At 44.4% G+C, this 23,367-nt stretch overlaps 1 protein-coding gene across 1 annotated transcript in view; it reads left to right on the top strand.

Annotated features, from left to right (window-relative positions):
- The first annotated feature begins 11,587 nt into the window (after positions 1-11,587).
- Positions 11,588-23,367, top strand: part of ITPK1 (inositol-tetrakisphosphate 1-kinase) — a 288,871-nt gene continuing 277,091 nt past the window's right edge. Inside the window, exon 1 of the mRNA XM_048853263.2 lies at positions 11,588-11,729. Coding sequence (XP_048709220.1) covers positions 11,590-11,729 — 140 coding nt within the window. The 5' untranslated portion in view covers positions 11,588-11,589. The remainder of the gene's footprint in view (positions 11,730-23,367) is intronic.

Here is a 23,367-nt window from a genome sequence, read left to right as displayed (position 1 = left end):
ACAACCTGAAGACAAAAAATCTACCCAAAGCCCTCCAGAGGTATTATTTAAAAAAATATCATGGTTCTTAATTCAGTGTCATGACTTTTGAGGGGTTGATTCATTAATTTTGAACATGTGTGGCTGGTAGTACTCCTGTCTATCTCACACTCATCACTCTGGTTTCAAAGTGCCTTACAAGTTTATTAGTAGTAGCCAGTTCATTTGCAAATATTTGTGACCATCCAGTATTACAAAGGGATTTTGACTGTTCTATATATTTTTTTCTCATGGATCTTCCATGACGACGCAGTGGCGCGGGAAAGTTATCGTTAATGGGGCAAGAAACGAAGCAGCTCTGCCGAAGAACCTGCAGCAGTGGATTGCCCAGTATCTCCACGAGAGTTTCCTGGAGATCTCTGAGGGAGATTCCCGTGAAGTGAGGAAGTGTATCAACAGCCTGTTCTGCTGCTCAAACTAGGCATGAGGTGGGAGACAAGCCTGCTTTCTGCCACCCTCCTGCCCCCAACAACTCGCTTCAGCAATTCCCCAAATCAGATCCACTTACCAGGGGCCTCCTCTCCTGTTTGCGCTTTGCCAAGATCCAACTGCTATGACTGGCTAGCTCCTCCGGGGTAGAAAAGAGCTCCTGACTGCATGCATCTCTGGCCTCTGAGTCATCCTCTGCCTCTGGGTCCCCCTCCCCCTCTTCATCCAAGATTGCCTCCTCCTGACTCGGTCCACTCTCGACTGGCACGCAAGCCAACGAAATATCTACAGGGGCCTTCGCAGTGGAGGTGGGGTCACCACCGAGGATTGCATCCAGCTCTTTGTAGAACCGGCAGCTTGTGGGCACAGCACCGAAGCGGCGGTTTGCCTCCTGCACTTTGTGGTAGGCATTCCGCAGCTCCTTCACTTTGACCCTGCACTGCAATGTGTCCCGGTCATGGCCCTTTTCTTTCATGCATCTAGAAATCTGTCCATAGGTATCATAATTCCAATGGCTGGAGTGCAGCTGTGACTGCACTGCCTCCTCTTCCCAAATGCCAATGAGGTCCAGCAGCTCGGCATTGCTCCAAGCGGGGGATCGCCTGGTGTGTGGAGCAGGCCTGGCCACCTGGAAAGATGCGCTGAGACCGCTGCATGCATCACTGAACAAACAGGAAGGGGACTTTCAAATTTGCAAAGGAATGTATGGGGCTGATGGTTGGTCACCTGAGGGCAGGGCAGTAGAGTTCAATCCAGTGGCCAGAGGGGCGAGAACAGGCATTGTGGGACACCTCCTGGAGGCCAAGCACAGCGCTGTAATCACCAGGGTGCCTAGGCTGGCACCACAGCGCAGTAGGCCCAGCGCAAATAGCTCTGTGCCTCTCGTCGGGGTGGTTTTCTTAGAGCGCTGCATCTGCGCAGTGTCTGCACACCAAGTGGCTTGGCCGTGTGTACACCTCGGGAGTTACAGCACTCAAAGCTGCTTTACTGCGTACAGGGGCCTAAGTTTTGTACCTAGTTCTTATGGTGATTAACATTAAGATGTGGCCATGAAAGAGACAAATGTCATCTTAGGATGTATCAGATGAGGTATTTCCAGTAGAGACAGGGAAGTATCTCTGAGCGCGCCTATGGGATCAGGCCCTGGATATGACCTGGGTGGCCTAACGCCCATGTTTCCCCAGGTTGGTGAATCACTCTGGGGCTTGGGAGTAGGTGCTTGAGTGTCTAGATTGAGGCAGCACTGCATGTGCTCAGAGGCAGAAACAGGCACCTAAGGAACTGTTTACTCCAATTTACGCCAAGCAACTTTAGGTGTCAGCAGGCATAGGTGCCGACTCCATGGGTGCTCACCCACAGGGAAAAAATGGTGGGTGCTGAGCACCCACTGGCAGCCAGCTCCCCCCTACCCACCAGCACCTCCCGCCCCCCAGTCACCCCACTAATCAGCACCTCCACCTTCCTCCCAGCGCCTCCTGCCTGCTGCAGATCAGCTGTTACACCACGTGCAGGAGGTGCTGGGGGGGAGGGGGCGAGGGTAGGGCACACTAGGGGGAATGGAGGCGGGAAGAGGCGGGTGGAGTGGGGGCTTGGGAGAAGGGGGCGGAGCCAGAAGGTTGAGCATCCCCTGTCAGATTAGAAAGTTGGCGCCGCTGCCTACAGGTTAGGTGTTTTGTGGATTGCAGCGGCACCTAGAACTGGGAGTTAGATGCCTAAGTGCTTTTGCAGATCCCACCCTAAGTGCCTGATCCTGAACTATTAGAGTCATTGGGAGCTTTGATGTTGATTTCAGTGGAGCAAGATGGCAGCTTTTGACCACAAAGAATCAAGCCCATCTTTCCCTATAAATTCACGTGGCCATGTTGAAATATTGGAGAATATACGCTTCTTACTGGGGCAGATTTGTGACAGCACAGCACCCAGAACAAACAGCAGAATCCTTTGATATGAAGCAATTTCACTTTGAGTCCTATTCTGCAATCTGTACCTAGGCTACGGTCCCACTTAAGTATTTCTTCTAACTCTGCTTGACAGAGTTCCTCTGAAGCCCACCAGATGGTGCCCTACACCACACAGAGTATGTGTCATATAAAGACACTGAATTAAAATCTGGCTCCATTTAGGTCAATGGGAATTTTGCTACTGAGTCCGATGTGGTTAGGATGTCACCCTCTTTCTTTAAATGTGGGTGAGCCACTGGGCCCTGATCCTCAGCGATATTTAGGTACCTAACTCCCATTGATTTCAATGGAAGTTAGGCATCTAAATACCTTGAGGCTCTGAGCCTCGGTGCCTGATCCTCCTACCACTGAAGTCAATGGCAAAAGTTTCAGTGAGAGCAGGATTAGGCCTTATTTTAGAATGATTTCCCTTCCATGTTTATAAAAATCTGTGAAGTCCATCTATGAAAAACTACAGATTTAAATTTATGGGAATTAGCCTTTTCCATAAATGATGTCATCATACTGTTTATTTTTAAAATGAATGAAGATCCAATAGATTTAATTAGCTATTGAAGGTTAACAAACAGATACAGACTCAGAAAAAGAAAATTTAAATAGAAGATTGACAAGACTTGCTAACAGCAAAGAAACTCACAAGCAAAATAATGGAAGCCCTGTTGCTTGATACATGAAAATTTAGATTGGACAAAGCACTAGAAAACACATTGCAGAGAGCTATACTACACAGGAACTGTACAGATATGTTTCTTCATCCTGTAATTTCTATGACTCAGAGATGTCCCCAAAGATATTTATAAATGAACTAAGGTAAATTCTTGGTCATCTGATTTATAGGGACCAACAAAGGTCTTATTCCATAATCTGGGAAAGGTGTAAATAAATGGTACAAAAGTATGTAACAACTTTACAGAAATGCTGAGAAAGTTCTGGATTGTGGAATGATGTGATCGCTTTAAGGGGATGGAATGATTTGGCTTTGGATATGTGATTACTGGATGAAGCATACAAGGCTCCAGGACCCACCAGTAGTTTCCTCCCATTTTTCTGAAAATAAAGATCTGTAAAAGGCAGGATTGTCAGTCTCTAATAGCTTTCCTATCTTTTATGTGAGCCCAGAACTGATCCCATCCCAATACATTAAAATGGATTTACCATTAATGTTTGACGGTCAGTTAAATTCCCTGTATTCATCAAATTTAAAAGCACCTAAAGCCTTTGGAGTAAAATACCCTGTTATGTTACTGAATAGTTTAGCATCATATTGCTTTCTGGACAGCCGTGGAATACAAAGCTAGACCATGATCCTGCAATGGCAGCTGTGCAGCACTCCACTGACTTCAGTGGGAGTCTGTGTGGCCTTCAGGGTCCACCTGTATGCAGCTCATTGCAGGTTGAGGGCCTGAAAGTATTTGGCAAATAAAAAAAAAGACACCAACATTAAAACAATGTGCAGAGGTTTCTTAACATCCAAAATACAACGGACTCTCGCTAGAACGCGGGATTTGGGATCCATGCACAGTACCGTGTTAAAATGAATTCCAATTAAAGTAATTAAATTTGGGATCCATGGCTACGACCGCGTTATATGCGAATTCGTGCTATATAGACACGCGTTCTAGTGAGGGTCCGGTGTACTTCCTACATTTGATTATTAGAGGGCCTTAGGGATCCTCCAAACCTGACACTTAGACCAATAAGCAACCCTTCTAGTAAGGTTATTTACTGGAACTTCCAGTGTAAGGATGGACCTGTTTTTAGTATTTTGAATTGTGGTGCCATGTAGAGTCCACAGTCATGGATTAGGGCCACCACACTACAATCAGATAACAAAAAGCTGGTCTAGGCATATCATGAGAGACAATAGATGGATACAACAAATAAATGAGGGAACACAAGGTAAGAGTGCGAAGATCATGATAAGCAGCATTCACAGCAGGCCAACTGCCTAACCCTTTTCGAGTTTCTTGTAGCGATCCTGCCAGAGTTGAGTTTTAAGGAGTGATGTGAAGGTGGACAATGTGGTGGCTTTGCAAATATTGGTATGGGGCTCCATATGAGTTTTTAAAATTATTGTACCTGTTTGCATACTATTACTGAGGAACTGTTTCTACAGACTTGGATGTGATGAATGATACCTCCATACACCTCACATCTCTAGCACATAACTAACCCTCAAAACTATCACTTTAGCACACGGTACTCAGATTTGATTTGATTTTTCTTTTGTAAACTCACTCAGTAAGTTTCACATTGTTGATGTTACTGATTAATAAAAGAATGGAACAGGGTTCCAATGAAATGGGGATGAGGAAATGACAGCTTGCATGTCACACAGGTCCTCATGTTATTTGGAGGGCTGTTTGTAAACTGCTTGTACAAACATTTGCTTTAAAATCTTCCAGACTGAACTTGTAAAGCAGTGGAAAGGCACAATCAAGTCCTAAAGGGAAGTGTGGAAGAATGAAGGTGGCATAACTTGAATGCTCAGCCAAGGTCAAGGTCTTAGTTTCCATAAATACTTTAACTCTGCAATTCATTTTCAGGCTCTGAAAAGAAAGATTTCTTCTTTGGAATTAATGTCAGTACTGTGAGTAAAACTACTGGTTTTGAGACAGACAGACAGAGAATGGAAGAGAAAACATAAAAGAAACATGCAAATCACCATTAGCCTAGAAGAAAAATATAGGAGAGAACACTTGATTCTAGGGATGTACAAATAAAAAACTGAAAATGATGGCCAGTTGGGCTTTAGCATATTTCCAGAATAATATACATAGTAGGTTACAGCCCTTTTGTTTTTCCCAGAGACTGACAGTCTCTCCAAGACAGCAATGTGTTTTAATTGATCAGATACACTATCCAGTCTCCTGTTCAAACATTTGGAAGAGATTGTGTGCACTGAATAAGCTGGGCAACATCTATCAAATACTGATATCACATTAACTGGTTTGTTTGTATCTGCTAATTTATACAGTAAGTCACTCACAATACAGAACATCAGTATATAGGTGAAACAGCAGAATAGAGTCAGACAGCAATTTCTTGGTTTTTATATACTTTTGTCTACTTATACCCATTTATCATTTAATAATACAATTAATTGAAAGGTTTGAAATAGAGAAGTGATGATTTTGGTGATTCAGTAGGGGGGCAATTTTCCTTCTGAGCCAGTCATGAATTAGTGACCCAGCATGGCTCTGGAAGTGTTGACTTTCAGATGACATGTGTAGGAGGGGCCAGGACTCCCTCGAGCCTCCCTCCCGAGGTCCCACTGTCCTTCATTTACCCTCTCTACTCTCCCAGTGGCTGAACTTGTGGGAGTTCTCTGGGGCAATCGCTCCCTGGCAGAGGGCTGGTTCCTCTTCCTCCCTTCCTCTTGTGAGAGAGGAGGGTCTGGCTGGCACAGTGGTCAGCCTCTCAGGCAGCCCCTGGATAGGGCTTTACGGGCTCAGTCTCTCAAAGTCTATTGCCCCTTTGTGGGCTTTACTTCCTACTCCTCTTCCTGGGGCGTGTTGCTTGGCTGTCAGCTGCGGTGACTCTGGAAGCGGTGTGTTCCATGGCTGTCTCCTCCTCGACTGGCCTGTTTCTGTTACTAGCAGTTTCTGTGTGGAGCAGCCTTCTTCCTGATAAGCTTCCCCTTTTAAGCCCTTTCTTCTCCAGGACGAACAGGTTGTGCAGGTGTGGCTTATTAGCGCACCACAGGCCCTGAGGAGCTCATTAGCCTCTTCCTGGCCAGTGGGAGGGCATGTCCTTTCACATACCCCACCTCTCAAGATGGAAGGCTCTTCGGGGTGGGGAGGGGCTTTTGCCCAAGAAAAGAAATCAGCATTAGAATGGTCTTTGCCCCGTCGGTGCCATCCTCAGAAACTGTATGGTTGTTATACAAGGTATTATCTCATTATGCAAGGGTTTGTGTCCCTTATGGTCTGGATCCAGCAAAGGGGCACGTGATTGGTGATTAGGGAGAAGGGTAATACCTGCGGGCGTTTACTGCCCATTTGATCACTAATGTCTCCTTTTTGATAATAGAGTATGACTTTTCCCTAGGGAATAGCTTCTTACTTAAGTATAGGACTGGGTGTTCTTCTCCATCGAAGTCCTGTGAGAGAACAGCGCCAAGACCGGCATTTGAAGCATCTGAAAGTAGTATGAATTCCAGAGAGAAGTTGGGGTTAAAGAGCACAGGTGCCTGGCATGGTTGTGTTATCAATTCCCTGAATGCTTCCTCCCACTTCTCATCCCAATGGATCTTGTTAGGGTTGTTGCCTTTCATGAGGTGGGCCATGACTGAGGTGAAACTGGGAATAAACCTCCAGTAATATCCGGCCAGGCCAAGAAAATCTCTCACTTGCCTCTTCGTCTGGGGCATGGGGCATGTAAGGGCCTGCACCTTGTCGACCAGAAGTTTCATACAGCCACCCCGTACATGGTACCCCAAATAGGTCACTTCATCCACAGCCAACTTACATTTTGCCAGGCAGGCTGTAAAACTGCTGCCTCCTGTAAGGTTTTTAGCACTGCCCTTAAATGCTGCAGGTGTTCTTCCCAGGTGGGATTGCAGATGACTATGTGGTCAACGTAGGCTGCTATGTATTGATGGTGGAGGTTGAGGATCTGATTCATTAGCTGTTGGAAGGTAGTAGCAGCCCCGTGGAGGCCAAAAGGCATGGTCTAGAAGTGGAAAAAGGGTTGGAGAAAGTAGTTTTCTCTTGTGAGGAAGGGGACAAGGGGATCTGCCAATAAACTTTTGTCAGATTGATGATGCTCAGGTGCTTCGCCAGTCCCAGCAATTCTAGTAACTCATCCACTCTTGAAAGTAGGGATAAAATTTTGTGATTGCATAAGTCTTCCTGAAATCAATGCAGAGCCAAACTTTACCATCTGGTTTGGGAACGAGAAATGTGGGGCTTCTCCATTCACTTTTGGATTCCCTAATCACCCCCATCTCCAGCATTGCTTATATTTATTATTGGACTGTATCCCACATCCTTCATGACAATGGTCTAGGGTTCTCCTGGACTACCAGCCCAGAGTAATCTCTAGGTGATGCTGGACCAACTGCATTCTCCCCAGGTGGTTGCAGAACACCGCTGCAAAGTCCCCAACTAGTTGGAGAAGTTGCTTCATTTGTGCAGGTGAGAGACCCTCACTAGATCCCCTGATAATGTCACTGGAGCTTTGCCACTGGGCACCTGGGGCCTCAATTCTAGATCATCAGGGGTTCCCACACTCTCCAAGTTTTGAGGAGGTTCACATGCTAGACCTGGGTTTCCTTCCTCCTCCTCTAATAGTTTATGGGCCCTACCTATCTGACCAAGGGGTACCTTGGGGATCCCTCTGTTGCTGGCTAGCTGAAATGCTGGGCAGGAGGAACAGTATTCTCTCACATCTGGGTGTATGCCGGGCCAGTAGAATTAGACTAATATCCAAGCCAATATCTTCTTTCTCCCCAGATGTCCTGAACAGGGGATATCATGCGCCAGCGGCCACACGGCCCATCACTACTGGTGTGGTATCAGCAACTGGGCCCTCACCACTCAAGTTTGCTGATACGTCTCGATTTGGTACAAGCGCTCCTTCCCCAGTGCAAAGTGCAGGTACTGTTCACCTCCCTGATGCTCTGCTATTTCTCCCCCCATGGTGGCCAGTTGCTCATATGCCCAGCTCAATTTAGGGCTGTTTCTCTGCTCTAGCATGAAATTTCCACCCCGTAGGGGGGCTTCTCAGTCTCGATGACCTACCTCTTCATCCCCTGTGGAGATCTGCAGCTGTATTGCTCAGGACATCCCTTCTCCGGGATCATTGGTTTCCACAAGGTTTATGAAGCTCCCAGGAAGTTCGGTCCCCACTTGGTCCCTGTTCTCACTTGTTGCCAGGCCTGGGTATTGACAACTTGCCAAAAAAGAGGCCAGTCCCAACCTATGATCATGGGATAGGCCAACTTTTCTGCCAAGGCTATGGCTATCACTGTAGAATGGGCCCCCACTGTCAGTTGTAACCGCTGGCTGAGGTAGGTTTTAACATCACAGATACATAGAAGGTGGATCGTGTTCTTCGGAGTGGTATTACTTCCCACCATGGAGGCCTGAACCACCATCTGGCTGCAGCTGGAGTCCAAGAGTCCTTGAACCAGCTTCCCTTGGACCACCACTGATACCACCAGCTCAGTGGGAGGGGTTTTTTGCACATGGGTTTCCGCTGTCCAGCCCTGGGCATACTCGTATTCCGTCAGCGGGCACTTCCTTTTTATGTGACCAGTCTGCCCTCAAGAGTAGCATGTTAATGGGCTGAGGTGGGCTGCCTTTTTCCTAGACTGAGGAGAGCCCATCTGTGGGGTGTTAACTGAACCTCTGTCTGTGGGTGCCGCTTCAGCAGTCTGAGATCCTTGGTGTTCCTCTGCATGGCATGGCCTTTGTGCTCGGTGTCCCTGTCCCCTTCGTGCTCCATCATCATGGCCTCAGCTACTTGGGTCTTTTGTGCTCCTCCAGGTGGAGCCACTTCCAACAATGTTCTTTCAGCTGTTATGCTTGTGCTACCATTCGGTGTCTGATCCCCTTGGGGTATCTCAGGTATGGGGCTAGAATAAGAGCCCATTGTTCTGTGGGCCACTGGACTGCCAATGCCACACTCTCAAGCATGACTAAAAAGATTTCAGGGTCATCCTTCAGTCCCACCTTGGTGAGCTTCACTGGTACCATTGAAAGGACCCCTTCAGTGGAACCGTGGCCCCCCGGTGCCTCCTGCAAGCATATGACTGGTACTAGCTGCTGTAGCATTTCCTTTTGGAACTCCTGCTGCTGGGTCATCAGTTCCCTCAGCTGCAACTGTTGGGAGTCCTGGACTTGCCGTTGGGCATGCCACTGCTGCAGCAATTTCTGTTGTAACTGCTGCTTCTGGGTAGCTTGCTGCTGCTGCATCTCCACCACCTATTTATACCACCGCTCCGGTTCCATCTTGCATGGAGCAGCTGGGCCTTATCTTTTCTAAGCCCTTTCCCTCCCCCAGTTTTAAACCCCTTGTATCAGGCATACTGTGCCTGCATTTTCCACCACTTGTAGGATGGGGTGGGACTCCCATCCAGGTCTCACTGTCCTTCATTTACCCTCTACTCCCCCACTGGCTGCATTTGGGGGAGTTCGCTGGGGCAATCGCTCCTTGGCAGAGGGCTGGTTCTTCTTCCTCCCTTCCCCTTGCAAGAGAGGAGAGTCTGGCTGGAACAGTGGTCAGCCTCTCAGGCAGCCCCTGGATAGGGCTTTAAAGGCTCAGTCTTTCAGTCTATTGCCCTTTCATGGGGTTTACCTCCTACCCCCATTGGCTAAGATTCAGGGAGGCTTCTGAAGCTTTGTGTTCTGCAGCTAGCTCCTCCTCCACAGGCCTGCCTCTGGAACTCACAGTCTCTGCATGATGTAGCCTTCTTCCTGGTCAGCACCCCTTCCTTTGGTAAGCTTCCCCTTTTAAGCCCCTCTTCCAGGAGGAACAAACTGTGCAGGTGCACCTTGTTAGCGCAGCACAGGCCCAGAAGTGCTTGTTAGCCTCCTTCCAGCCCCTGGGAAGGCGTGTCCCTTTACAACATATAAAACCTTAATCCTGACCACTTGTGGTCATTGAAAACCTCCTAGCATTCACAAGCATAAAGGTATCAACTCTAGCGTCCTGACCAGACATGAATTTGTGAAGTTTATGTTCTGGCTATGTAAATTCTCTTCACAGTTTCAGCTGCTTACATTATTTGCCTTCAGTTTTACCCTAGACAGTTGTGTAGTACTGATGCGCACTGTTATATAGTTACCATGTTCCATTTCAGAGATGGGCACATTTCATTGGGGGAATGAAGTACTACTTGTCTACAAAGTTTGTAAAGCACTTAGTGATCCTTTGGGACTAAAGATGTTACATCCAAATGAGATGATAATAGGAAGTCCTCAAAGTGATTATCTAAGTCACATTGTAAAAGTGCTGATGCCAAAAGGACTAGCAATTGGGGCAACAAAATGCAATTATAGATTTGAATTCAAAACTTTCCCAAGGTTCAGAGTTTTTAGACTCCAGAATTTTGATTCCGATCCATCTTTAACACCAGCTAAATATAAAATGAAAATCTAATTACACTGCCCTCCATCTGCATGCAGATTAAAGGCCCTATAGGTACATATCAAGTTCACAGTAATAAAGAAAGACAGAGCAGTGAAAGAAAATTGTGCAGTTATGGCTATTTAACTCTTTGGAAATGGTGTCTCTAACTGCAGCAGAACATCGCTAATTTGCACTAATGACTGGGAGAACCGTTGCAAATGACTAAATGTTGCAAATTAGTGAGCATATGAACAAACAAATAAGCAAGGATAATGTATCATAAAATGTATTTTATTTGTTTATTTAACAAGTGGAACTTGGTTTTAATTATGATACTTCATCATAAATGTGTACGTGTTCTGTTTGATATTTTGTAAAAGAAATGGAGTATCAGTGATATGAACCCTCACTAGAGTGCTCTGCTATTAAATATTCACAGAGGAATGGGAGAGACTGCTGTTTTTCATTAGAGATGGCTTCAAACTGAAAACTTTAGACCCATAATTTGAACCCTGTTCTTTCCTATCCTTCAAGTTTAGGGTTATTCAGATCTGGGGGTTTTCTCTGGCCCATTATGAAAATATAAACAATTAGTAAGGTTCAGATCTGAATCCAGCTTTGGATTTAATCTCCCCAGTGTTTAATATTGTTAATTCCTGGTCTTCTAGTTCAGGCTCCTCTGTTAACATTCAGCCTAGCCAACAGGGTCAGGAACTTGGGCTGGCATACAGTATCTGATCACCTGTGGAAGCAGTTTGTCAGTCCACCCACCTCCCTCTCGTGTATGATAGAAAAGAGACAGAGAGATGTGTATGCTTCGAAAACAGTTAAAGATTTATTAAGGAAATTGACAAAAGCAGGGATGGGGAATGATAACTAGAATAAACAACCCAATACAAATGCAAATGTGGCTGCCCCCAATTGGACATGAATCCTGGAGACTCATACAACCCTTAACCTTGGCTATATTTAAACTAAACAAAAGGAAAACACAAACTACCCCAATACTGTACTGAGTCAGAGGAGACAACTTCAAGTAAGACAAAACAGCTGATGGTGGTGTATCTCGTTGTAGCTTGAGAGTATGGGATCCGAATCCTGGACCTCCAACCAAACTTCGCAGCCTGACTTGGGCTATGGGAGGGAGGAGCAGCACAGGACCATCAGCAAAGATCTACTGGAACCAGGATTGAAGATAAAGAGGTCACTGGAATCAGGATATAGGTAGATGTTATAGTTCGTGTGTGATGATAAGTGATGTCTTCTTGGCCGATGGTGTGGGTCCGCAGTCACTGAGGAAATCCTCGACGTCCATGCAGATCAACGTGATATCTGGCTGCCGCTCTGATGGACAGCAAGAAAGTTCAGGTGTGCAACCCTTTTTATAGGCTCAGTGGCATGAACCTCATGGCCTAAGCTGGTTCTAACTGCCCCCTAAGAATCTGTTGCTCTTTTCCTGTCACTAGTTTGAAAAGGTGCAAATGTTCTGACAAGAAGGAGCAACAACATGGAGTCCGAGTTGTCATTATGGCATAACACCATCTTGAATCATGGACTCTATTGATTTCTGTTCCATACTTAACTCATTTTATACTAATCATTACAGTGCAAACATTAATTCAAACATAAACACTAACATTAACATCGTTAAACATACATTTAGGGGAAAACTTCCCAACACCTCCCTAGGTCTTGAGGGAGATATTCAAAAGCACAAATGGGAGGTAGGTATCCAACTCCCATTGGGAATTGAGCCCCTTGGTGCCCTTCCCATTGATGAAAATCTCCCCTTTCATGAACAAATTACAGACTTCACTGTGGAATTTAGCAGTTTTACTGCCTGACAGGAGTGTTTCTAGGTGATTGAAGTCTTTGAAGTGTATTGCTAAATGCAACAGAGAGCAGCATATTACAAAACATTTACTGAATGCAACACAATAGCCACTGGAAGTTTCATATCCTGCTATAGAACATATAAAGCAGAGGTGACCTATAGGTGGTTTGTAAACAATAGACTTCCATGTGGTAGGCCAAGACACCCTCAACTTTAATATGGGCTGAGGTAGGCCTCAATCTTAGCATGTTACGCTTTCTTGAACCACTCAGCTCATGACCGAGCATCCTATGCTGGGACCTAGAGTTTTGGCTCTCACCTTCATGTTAGAGAAGAAAGTAGATACAAATTAAATGGAATTCTTAGAATCTGGAGCTAGAATGCAGCTGGTTAGGTCATCACATCCTCCTCATGTAGTATTTTTTTCAATTGTACATTTAGTAGTGTTCTGTCTAGTCTAGTATCCAATGTGTCAAGCAATGGGGCTTCCACAAGTTCCCTCAGGAGACTGTTACCCTAACAGATAGAACTCACTATCAAGAAATTTCCCATGATATTTCAAGTATGACCCTTAGACTTCTGCCAAGTGCCAATATGGCCTTTAGGCCACTGGCAAGGTGCCAATTTGCCCTGAGCTGGGCAAATTTTGGATGTCCATTATTTAAAGGGAGAATGGAACTTGGCTGTATTTAGAATGTTTTTCAGTAAGCAAGTGCTAGGCCATCTATTTTCACTTCGGCTATATCTACACTACAGACCTTACAGCGGCACAGCTGTACTGGTACAGTTCTGCCCCTGTAAGGTCTCCCGTGTAGCCGCTCTTTGATGGCAAGAGAGAGCTCTCCTGCCGGCATAATTAAATGAGCGGCGTTAGCTATGTTGGCAGGAGAGCCTCTCCTGCTGACATGGTGCTGTCGACACCAGCACTTTTGCCGGTGAAACTTATGTCGGGCAGGAGGTGTTTTTCACACCGCTGACTGACAAAAGTTTTGCTGACAAAAGTGGTAGTGTAGACAAAGCCTTTCACTTTCCTTTGCCAAGTATTTTAGTTTCTCAGTAAACCGGAAGTTTTTTTTTTCCCCAACTGAATTCAACTAAGATTGAAACTGCATCAGCACTAAAAGTGTTAACCTCTGCAATACATGAGTAATATGGCTATTGAAATCCATTTTGGTATGGCTTCTAGCACATTTTATTTCTTTTTTATAACAAGTACATTGACACAAACAAGTAGAATCAGGTATGTTCTGTGTCTCCTTTTATAGTAAGTTAACACTCCATTGAGTCAATTGTAACCATCTTAAAAGTTATCTGAAAACCTATTCGTGTGCTATGGCATAGTCGCTGCAAATGAGTTGTTGTTGCTCATTGGGTAAATCATGACTACTTTGCAGGGACTGTCCATATATTGGTGCCAAGCAGAAAAGAGGGAAGCAGAACGACCATAAAAATAAACATTAGGATTTTGTGGACCAAGAATTTGCTTTTACCGTGTAACTACAACTACTGACCAACAGCAGATTTTTATTGTTGATCATACAAATATCACAGAAGACTCAATGACAAACAAACACAAGGGGTGAGAGCCTTTATAGGAGGCAGAGCTTCTGCTGGTTAGCATAGGGGGCTACAAGTCAGGGGACCCGGGTTTATTTCACTGGAGTGATCTTGGACAAATATCTTAAGCTATAAAATGAAGATAACGCTCACCTTTGTAGAGCACTTTGAGCTCCTCACATGAAAGACTCTTAATTAAATGTGAAGTATTATTATAAAGTTGGATATTTTTTAAATGATGGAAATTTGAAGCAAATTAAGTGCAACCTCAGGTTTCTGGCAAGTTGCCAAGGAGGGCCTTGGTGGGAGGCAAACCCACAGCTAGACCAGGGCTGCTAACTCATCTGCCATGGCCTCAGCCCTCCAACAGAGCCTGCAGTGGCTCAGCCCTCAGACATGCTGCAGCAGTTTATCCCTTGACAGGGCCCAGGTCAGATGAACTCCAGGCACAGGTATTTTACTGACCTTGCTAGACCGCCTGCAATTTAGTCTGTACAACAGCACTGCTTGGCCAGGAACACTCCTGCTGCCTTGCAGTGTTACAGACTCCATCGGCTTCCAGTCTGCTCTTGGTCTGTTCCTCTTCCTGCCCCAGCCTTATCCCAGGCCCTTCAGTCTTGTCCATGCCTTACTTTGACCTCGCTCCAGCATTGTTATAGACCCGCTCCAATCCTGCATCTGTCTCCAGACCCTCAGGCTGACTCCAGTCCAGCTTCAATCTTCAGTCTGCATCTGGACTCCAACTCTGATTTTGATTTGGCTTGTCTGCTCTGGACTGTGACCTCAGTTCTGACCTATGGCCTTTCCTCAGACCCTAGTTTTAGTGCAGCTCTTGGCCTAGTCCCAACTGTATGGCCGGCTCCAGCCACAAGGTCTGACTGCCTAGAACTTAACACTTGGTGTCACAAAATCTGACCATCCCCTCAACTACTCTGTCTTTCGTTCTTACTCCCATTGACTTTAATGAGCATTGGATCAGATCCTCAGATCTCTCCTGCAAATCTTGAGACTACTGTCTTTTTGCCTACATGAAGTGAGGGGAGAAGGAAGGTGGTAAAAATAAGAAAACCCAAACAAAATCAAAATAATCATCGAGATGTGCTCATGGACTATTGAGTAACTATATAATCTTATTTCTGTCTCCCTGCCCCTCTTCTTCTTTGTATCTTTAAGACCCTTCCAACTTGTCATGACACATTTAGATAGTACATCACTGTCCTAGAGAGCCAGGTACGTTTATTTGTTTTGTCAGCATATAGGAACTGCCCAAGCTCCATCTAGACCAGTGTCCTGTCTTGAACAGTGGCCTGCACCAGATGTTTCATGGGAAGGTTCAAGAAACCTGCAGCAGGCACATAATCTACCCTCCATGAAGTTATTCAAAATTGGTTTGCGCTCCAAAGCATGAGGTTTCCTATTCCTTCCAAAAATTTTATTAACACTAACTATTGTAATATTCTTGTTATCCATATAAATGTCCAATCCCTTTTTAAATTCCCGATCTCAGTGACATCCTCTGGCAACGAGTTCCACAGTTCAATCATGTTGTGTGAAAAAGAATTTTCTTTTGTCAGTTTTGATTTTGCCATGTTATGTGATAGGAGCTTTTGATCTAACTTCTCTAGTCCATTCATTATTTTATGTACTTTTATTATGTCCCCTTTCCTTTTTAAGGTAAACAATCCCAATTTTTTTTAGTCTCTCTTTATATGTGATTTTTTTCATGCCCTTAATTATTCTTCTCATTGCCCTTCTCTAACTCCTCTATTCTACACTCTCCATTTTGAGATGGGATGAGCAGTGCCACACACACTATTCCAGAGGAGGCATCACCATTGTTTTATATAATGGCAATTCTCCATGCCATTCTGTATCCATCCTAACGTCTTTGCTTTTTTTGACCACAGTTCTGTGCACTGAGCAAAGATCTTCATTGGGTTGTCTGGGGTACTGGCCAGGTCTCTTTCCTGAGACGAGGAAAGAACATTTTTGGGTGCTTGAAAAATATTCACCCAAAATGATCCTTCAGACTTGCCTGTGTCACTGAAGTTCTGATCTAGTCTTTCTCTCTTGCTAGCAGCCACTTCTCAATGAAGCCCTTGAAAATCACATTATATATGTTTTCTGGACAGCCACCAACACTTTGTTCCTGGTTTGTCTAAATTACTTTATAAAGATTTGTCTTCTTTCGAACAAACTGTAAATAGCCCTTTGAATCTCACATAGATGTTTGCTAAATTAGTCTCTTAGTTTTCATCAGCTGAAGGAAGAATTACACTCTGTTACCACCCTCTGTCAGGGCCTCTTTTTAAAGAACTAACTGAATCTTTTATAAATCCTATCCAGGCTTTTGAACACCATGTTATGATAATGCTTCATATTTCATTGGTTATCACCAAACATGAACTGATGGTTTATTTCATATTAAGTCCAATTAATCTTGGCAGGAGACAGGGAAAATGCTTGCTTCAAAGAAGCATTGACCCTGCATTTTCAGACAATGACCAGGTGGCTTCAAAGGCTGGGAGGAATTGACTAGGCAGATTGAATAAACATCAGTAGAGAGGGCTGGTAACTGAACACTTCCAATTTCAAATAAGATTGAGCATTCAATAGGCAATGTCCGGAGCAGCTGTCTGTTCTATAATTGATTACATATATTTCAGGACAAACTGTAGTTTTGATCAAACAAACAATGGATGTACTAACTAGATAATTAATTCAATAATGCTCGGATGGTGCTGATGAAAGATTCTACATAAGTGCAATTGGGATTTAGAGGAATGTTGTGTCACTCAATATCTTGGTCTTCAAAGAGAAGGGAGCTACCAGAACTGATCAGTCAGAAGCCAGGGAGCTAAATTGGGGCTGGAGAGGAACAGTAAGAGGATATGTTGTTTGTAAGAGCGGATCTGATCTAATTTTACTTTCCTCTAGTGAATTTAGTGTTCATGAGTTGCCAGTCTGATGGCCCCAGAAGACTGAAGTCTTCTATTTATCTACAGAATAAACACAGCAATGAAAGCATCCCACACAGCCCCGTCAATGTGCCTCAGTCCTGTTCTGATCTAGGAGTAAGAATAATTCAGTCTGTGGCTCTGATTCTCCTCTCACTCATACCTGTGTAAATCAGAGTGTAACTACTGAAATCAATGGACTTGCCCAAGTGTAAAACTGGTGTAAGATCAGAATCCACTCTTCCATGCTCCGTCCAAGGTGGGCCAATCTTCCAAGAAGGGGTGCCAGCTATTGTGATAGTTTTTGCGTAATGGACACCTGTCACTGACAGGTGGTTTGAGACCACCAAACTCATTTCTACCAGGCCAGCAAAAAGCCATCAGAGGGTAACAACTAACCTAGCACCAACATAGTTTTGTTACACCATCGGCTGCAAGCAATTGACACAATGGTAAAACTCTCACATACCCACCTGGGAAGCCAGGCCTACGCATCTAGGTCTTACAGTGCAAAAACACAGGCCTCTGCCACTTGAGGTAAAATAGATGTCCTGCAGTTGGTAGCAAACCGGTCTTTTATTGTCTCTACCAGCCAGTCACTAGAGGGCAATATGATTTCTCTCTCCTTCTCCTTCTGTCTTTCACTCTCTCAGCACAGAGTATATTATGATAGAGGATACTAACAACTACCCTAGAGAGGCACTCTGATATGCCCTATCACTAGTTTATCACCAACACCTGAGTCATGATTCTAACATGGTGAGAATCCTTTATCTGTGCTGGCTTATTGTCCATATTTCTTGTCTCGATCAATAACAAACAGAATTAATCCTGAATAAGAAAAGGATAAGGATTTGTTTATTTTTATCTTGTTTTTTCCCTTGTACAATTCTGACCCTCCCATGTCCAGAATTATATCTTATCAATCAATTCTTATTTAGTAAGTTATAAAGTGCATTTTTCTTTGCATTAAAACAATGAGAGCTTGTAGTTAAGTTATATTCTTTTTATGCAAACATGATATAATACAGAAACAAGAGCCTGCTGCAAACTGTAGCCTGCAGCTATTGAATCTGCCCCCGCAGCACAGAGTCTCATCTTCCAAAAGTATGTAACCTAAATCTCCCTTGCTGCAGATTAAGCCCTTTTTTTTTTGCCCTGCCTTCGGTGGACATGGAGAACAATTGATCCCCAGCCTCTTTATAACAACTCTTAACATATTTGAAGACTATTATCAGGTCCCCCATCAAGACTTTCTTTTCTCAAGACTAAACATACCCAGTTTCCTCATAGGTCAGGTTTTCTAAACTTTTTATCATTTTTGTTGCTTTCCTCTGGACTCTCTCCAGTTTGTCCACATCTTTCCTAAAATGTGGTGCCCAGAACAGGACACAGTACTCCAGCTGAGGCCTCACCAGTGCTGAGTAGAGTGGGACAGTTACCTCCCATGTCTTACAAATAACACTCCTGTCAGTAGACCACAGAATGATATTAGCCATTTTCACAACTACATCACATTGCTGACTCTTACTCAGTTTGTGAGCCACTTTAACTTCTAGGTCCTTTTCAGCAGTAGTACCACCCATATGCGCTGACGTACTCATATCCTAGGGGGTGCTCGACCCCTGCTCCGCCCCAGTCCCCGTCCCCACTCCACGCCTTCCTCCAAGCCCCCACCCCAGCTCCGCTTCTTCACACCCCTGCTCCGCTTCAGGCCCCGCTCCCACTCCACCCCTGCCCCGCCTCTTCCCACACCCACTCCGCCCCTGCCCCTATCCCATCTCTTCCTCCGCCCGCTCCTCCCCCTTCCTCCCAGTGCCTCCTGCACACAAATGAACAGCTGATTGCAGGCAGGTGGGAGGCACTGCAGGGGGGCGGGGGGAGGCGCTGATCTATAGGGCTACCAGTGGGTGCTCTAGCGCCAGAGTACCCATGGAGTCGGCACCTATGTTACCATCTTGCCAATTATTCCTCATTTAGTAGTTGTGCATTTGATATTTTCCTTGCTAAGTGAAGTACTTTGCATTTGTCTTTGTTGATTTCAGACCAAACCTCTCATTTGTCAAAGTCATTTTAAGTTATAATGGTGTCCTCCAAGGTGCCAGCAACCCCTTCCAGCTTGGTGTCATCCACAGATTGTGTGAACATACTCCCCACTTCATTATCCACGTCATTAATGAAAATATTGAATAGTGCTGTACCCAGGACTGATCTCTGCAGGACGTCACTAGATACATCTTTCCATTTTGACAGCAAACCACTGATAACTACTCTGAGTATGGTCTTGGATCCAGTTGTGCACCCATTTTATAGTAATTTCATCTGGACCACATCTCCCTTGTTTGCTTATCAGACTGTCATGTGGGATTGTGTCAAAAGCCTTACTAATATCAATATATATCGAGTCTACTGTTTCTTCCCTATCCACGAGGCCAATAATCCTGTCAAAGAAGGAAATTAGGTTCTTCTCTGAGTGCTTGTTCACATAGATTTCAATCAGGTGTGCACGCGCTGCATGTACGGTCGTCGTAAATTTTTCCCTTAGCAGCTCCTGTCGGGTCGTCTGTGGAGCCCCCTGAAGTGGCGCTTTCATGGCACTCAATATATGACTCTGCTGACCCAATCGCCCTTCAGTTCCTTCTTACTGTCCGTGACGTCCGTGACGTCCGTTGGAACAGTGCTCACTTGCTCAGCAAGTGCTCCCTTAGCATTCTTCTGTTAGTCATTCGAGTTAGTGTTATAGTAATTTAGTATAGATAGGTTGGGAGCGGAGTCTCTCCTCAATCCCTAACCGTTCCCCTCCTTGGTCTCCGGGACATGCTGCCAGCCCAAGGCATTAAGCCCTGCAGTGCTTGCAATAAGTCTTTGCCCATCAGTGACTCCCATGACTCCTGCTTAAAGTGTCTGGGGGAAGTGCACCAAACAGAATGGTGCAAAATCTTTTCGGCCGATAACCAAGAAGGAGCGTGATTTCTGCTTGAAACAACTTTTAATGGAATCTGCTCTCCGCCCAAAGCCGGCTGCAGACCATCAGGACCCAGCACTGAGCGCATCAGTATGGAGCGCTCCAGCATTGGTGCGCAACATGGTGCCAAGGAAGGATTCTAGTATAAAAGACCCTTGACACCGGCACCAGAGCCAGGGACAGTGCCCTGGCACTGCTTGACCTCGCTGGTGCCACATAAGTGCCATAAGAAGGCTGATAGGGGGCGCTCACCAGCTAGGAAAGCCACGGGACTGTCAGGGGATGCACTACCTCTCATCCTGTTGAGCTCTGTGAAGACGTCTACACAGCAATGTAAGCCCAGTGTCAGTAGAACTCGGTTTAGCAGACCCTGGGTTAGTTAATTTTGGGCTTGAGCATCTACACTCATATTTAATCTCAGGTTAGGATTGTTGAACCCTGGATCCTGACCAGGGGCTCCAGTGTCTACACTGCATTATGTGGATCCAAGTCCAACCATCCATATCCCAGACTTCCCAGCACCCTCCCATAGCCTTTGGCTATGGTTTTAGGGAACCACAAGGAACCGCTATATGTGGGTTAGAAAGGGTAGATTATGTAAAACTGCTGTTGCACTCTCTTTTACCTACACTTTTAGTGAAGCACAGGCCAGAGTTCTGTCTTTTCAGAAATCATGACACCCAGGGCTCTTGCATTCAAACTCCCTGAATGGAGGTGTTAATAGCAGCTTCCAGTCACCTTCATAGAGAAAATACCACTCAATTTCTTAGGGCTTGTCTACTTGGGGACACTCAGGAAAGTTAATCCGAATAACTGATTAGTTAAACTGCATTAAACTGCTTAAATTCACATCTTTAATTAGTTTAGGTTAACTTTTTCTGAGTTAGACAATGCCATGTAGACAAGCCAGCAGTAAACAAATATTTACATTGAATGCAACAACAAAAATTAAACAGCATTTGAAATACCTCTCAACAACTTTTTATACAAAACCTATTAGTTAGTAAATCTTCCTCTAGAGCTTTCTACAAACTCTTTCTGCTGCCATTACCATACACATTCATGAAAGGAAGATTTGGTGTATAATACCTTCAATACAGTCAAGAGCTGTGTGACGTTGCACTCCATATGTTTATGGAAATATGCTTATGAGTGTAAATATAATGTACCTGGAATATGCTTTATGCAAAAGGTCTCTTGTAAGGTATCATTACAAAGCTTATAATCTACTGAGTGTGTTCATCCTATTTGTATGCATGTATCATTCTTGTATCTGCAGCTAGAAATATGAAGTATTACTCTGAAGTCCTATTGTAACTATGCAAAGTGTGGGCCATTAAATGATGGCTTGGAATCTTGATGACTCCCATTAACTAGGATAATTGGTAGTAAATGGCTCTGTTTACTTGTAAGCCTTCCTGTATATGTAGGTGCCAGACAGTGGGTAATGAAGTCTCACAGGATATGTGAACATGTCACATGATACTGGAATCCATCTTAAACCTAGTGCTTTTCCATTTAGAAGGAAGGGTGGGAACCCAGAGAGAGACAAAGGATTCCTGCTTTGTGCCAAAGATATAAAAGGGGTTGGACCAGAACAAAGGTGGCTGCCAGTCATGAAGAATCCCCTAGTTACCACCTGAGCTGGAACTAACAAGAATTGTACTAGGGGGAAGAATTGGGCTCAGACTAGTAAGAAGTCTAGTCTGTGAAAGAAGCTTATTGGAACATCTCTAAGGGTCAGATTTACCAGTATTCAGTTCCTTAAATGTATTAGGCTTAGACTTGTTTGTTTTGTTTTATTTTGCTTGGTAACTTACTTTGTTCTGTCTGTTATTACTTGAAACCACTTAAATCCTACTTTTTATACTTAATAATATCACTTTTGTTTATTAATAAACCCAGAGTAAGTGATTAATACCTGGGGGAGCAAACAGCTGTGCATATCTCTCTATCAGTGTTATAGAGGGTGGACAGTTTATGAGTTTACCCTGTATAAGCTTTATACAGAGTAAAATGGATTTATTTGGGCTTTGGACCCCATTGGGAGCTGGGTGTCTGGGTGCTGGAGAGAGGTGACCTGCTGAGCAGTTTTTGGTTAAAGTCTGCAGCTTTGGGGGCATAGACCAGCCAGGGTCTATGTTGCAACCGGCTAGCGTGTCTGGCTCAACAAGGCAGGGTTCTGGAATCCCAAGCTGGCAGGGAGCCTCAGAGGTAGTTTCAGCCCATCAGGTGACAGTCCCAAGGGGGTCTCTATGACCAAACCCGTTACAAGCTGGTCAGAAAATTTTTGTGAAAACTGACATTTTTCATGTCATGTCATATTATGCACTATTACCATATGTCACTATAGTCAAAATATTTTCTTTTCTTTTTAAAATCATTAAGGACAGCTGCTACTTAGTAATGATTGAAATATCTGATCTTATTTTCTAGATGAAAGTATCTCCTGCTTGTGTGTCAATGAAATAGTTTGACACTTTGAACAAGAAAATAAGATAAGCACTCAGTGTAGTAATTAGAGGAGCAACTGTCTTCAACAGCCTTGTGTTAGCCTGGAATGACTTGGCGTCAGTAAGTGAACTAATTGGGGCTGTTGTCATGGATGTGTGCACTGCTACTGAGAGGGTACTACTGCCTCCAGTCATAAAGTTTTGGCAACATGCAGGAAATTATTAATAGCTTTGAATGCTTGGAATTCGCACATCATATCAGGGCCTTTGATGGAACCCACATGTCTCTTATTTGTTGTCATCTTTTCTCGCTACCCCGTTGGAACTCATCAACAGGAACGGAGTCATGCAAGGCCTGGTAGATCATCAAGGTAGATTTATTAACATTAATATGGGCTAGTCTGGATAGGTCCATGATGCCAGGATTTTTAGAATCTTGCCCCTGCTTTATGCAATGAAAATGGAACTTTTCTTCCCACTATGGATGTTAACAATGTTGTGGTTCCAGTTGTTATTCAGGGAGACACAGGTTATTTTCTACTTATCTGGCTTACAAAGCCTTTTACTGGACACTCGGACAGGAGAAAGGAGCTGCTTAACTCTGTTATGAATAGTTGCAGAATAACTATGGAGTGTGCATCTGGAATACTGAAAGGAAGGTGAACATGTTTCATAATAACAAGGCTAGAGGTTTCTGAGAAGTGTCTGTCTCGTGTTATAGGTGCTTGTTGTGTTTGCACAACATCTGGGCAAGTAAGAGAGAGAATATCATGGAGGCACAGAGACTTTCAGAATGTTATGAACAGCCAGACAGGGTGTCTGTATCAAATTTCCTCACAGGCTAGGGAAGTGTTATGATCAACATTCTGAGAGCAGGGTGTAGGGGAGGAAAAGGAATGTAGTTTAATGAATTCAGTGGACTCAACTGAATACGATAAAAGAAAAGGATTACTTGTGGCACCTTAGAGACTAACAAATTTATTTGAGCATAAGCTTTCGTGAGCTACAGCTCACTTCATCGGATGCATGCAGTGGAAAATACAGTGGGGAGATTTTATATACACAGAGAACATGAAACAATGGGTGTTACCATACA

The sequence above is a fragment of the Caretta caretta genome, chromosome 6 (genome assembly GCF_965140235.1).
Source record: "Caretta caretta isolate rCarCar2 chromosome 6, rCarCar1.hap1, whole genome shotgun sequence".
Classification (NCBI taxonomy): Eukaryota; Metazoa; Chordata; order Testudines; family Cheloniidae; genus Caretta; species Caretta caretta.
The sequence above is the reverse complement of the archived record's forward strand: the minus strand, read 5'-3'. Positions and strand labels throughout refer to the sequence as shown.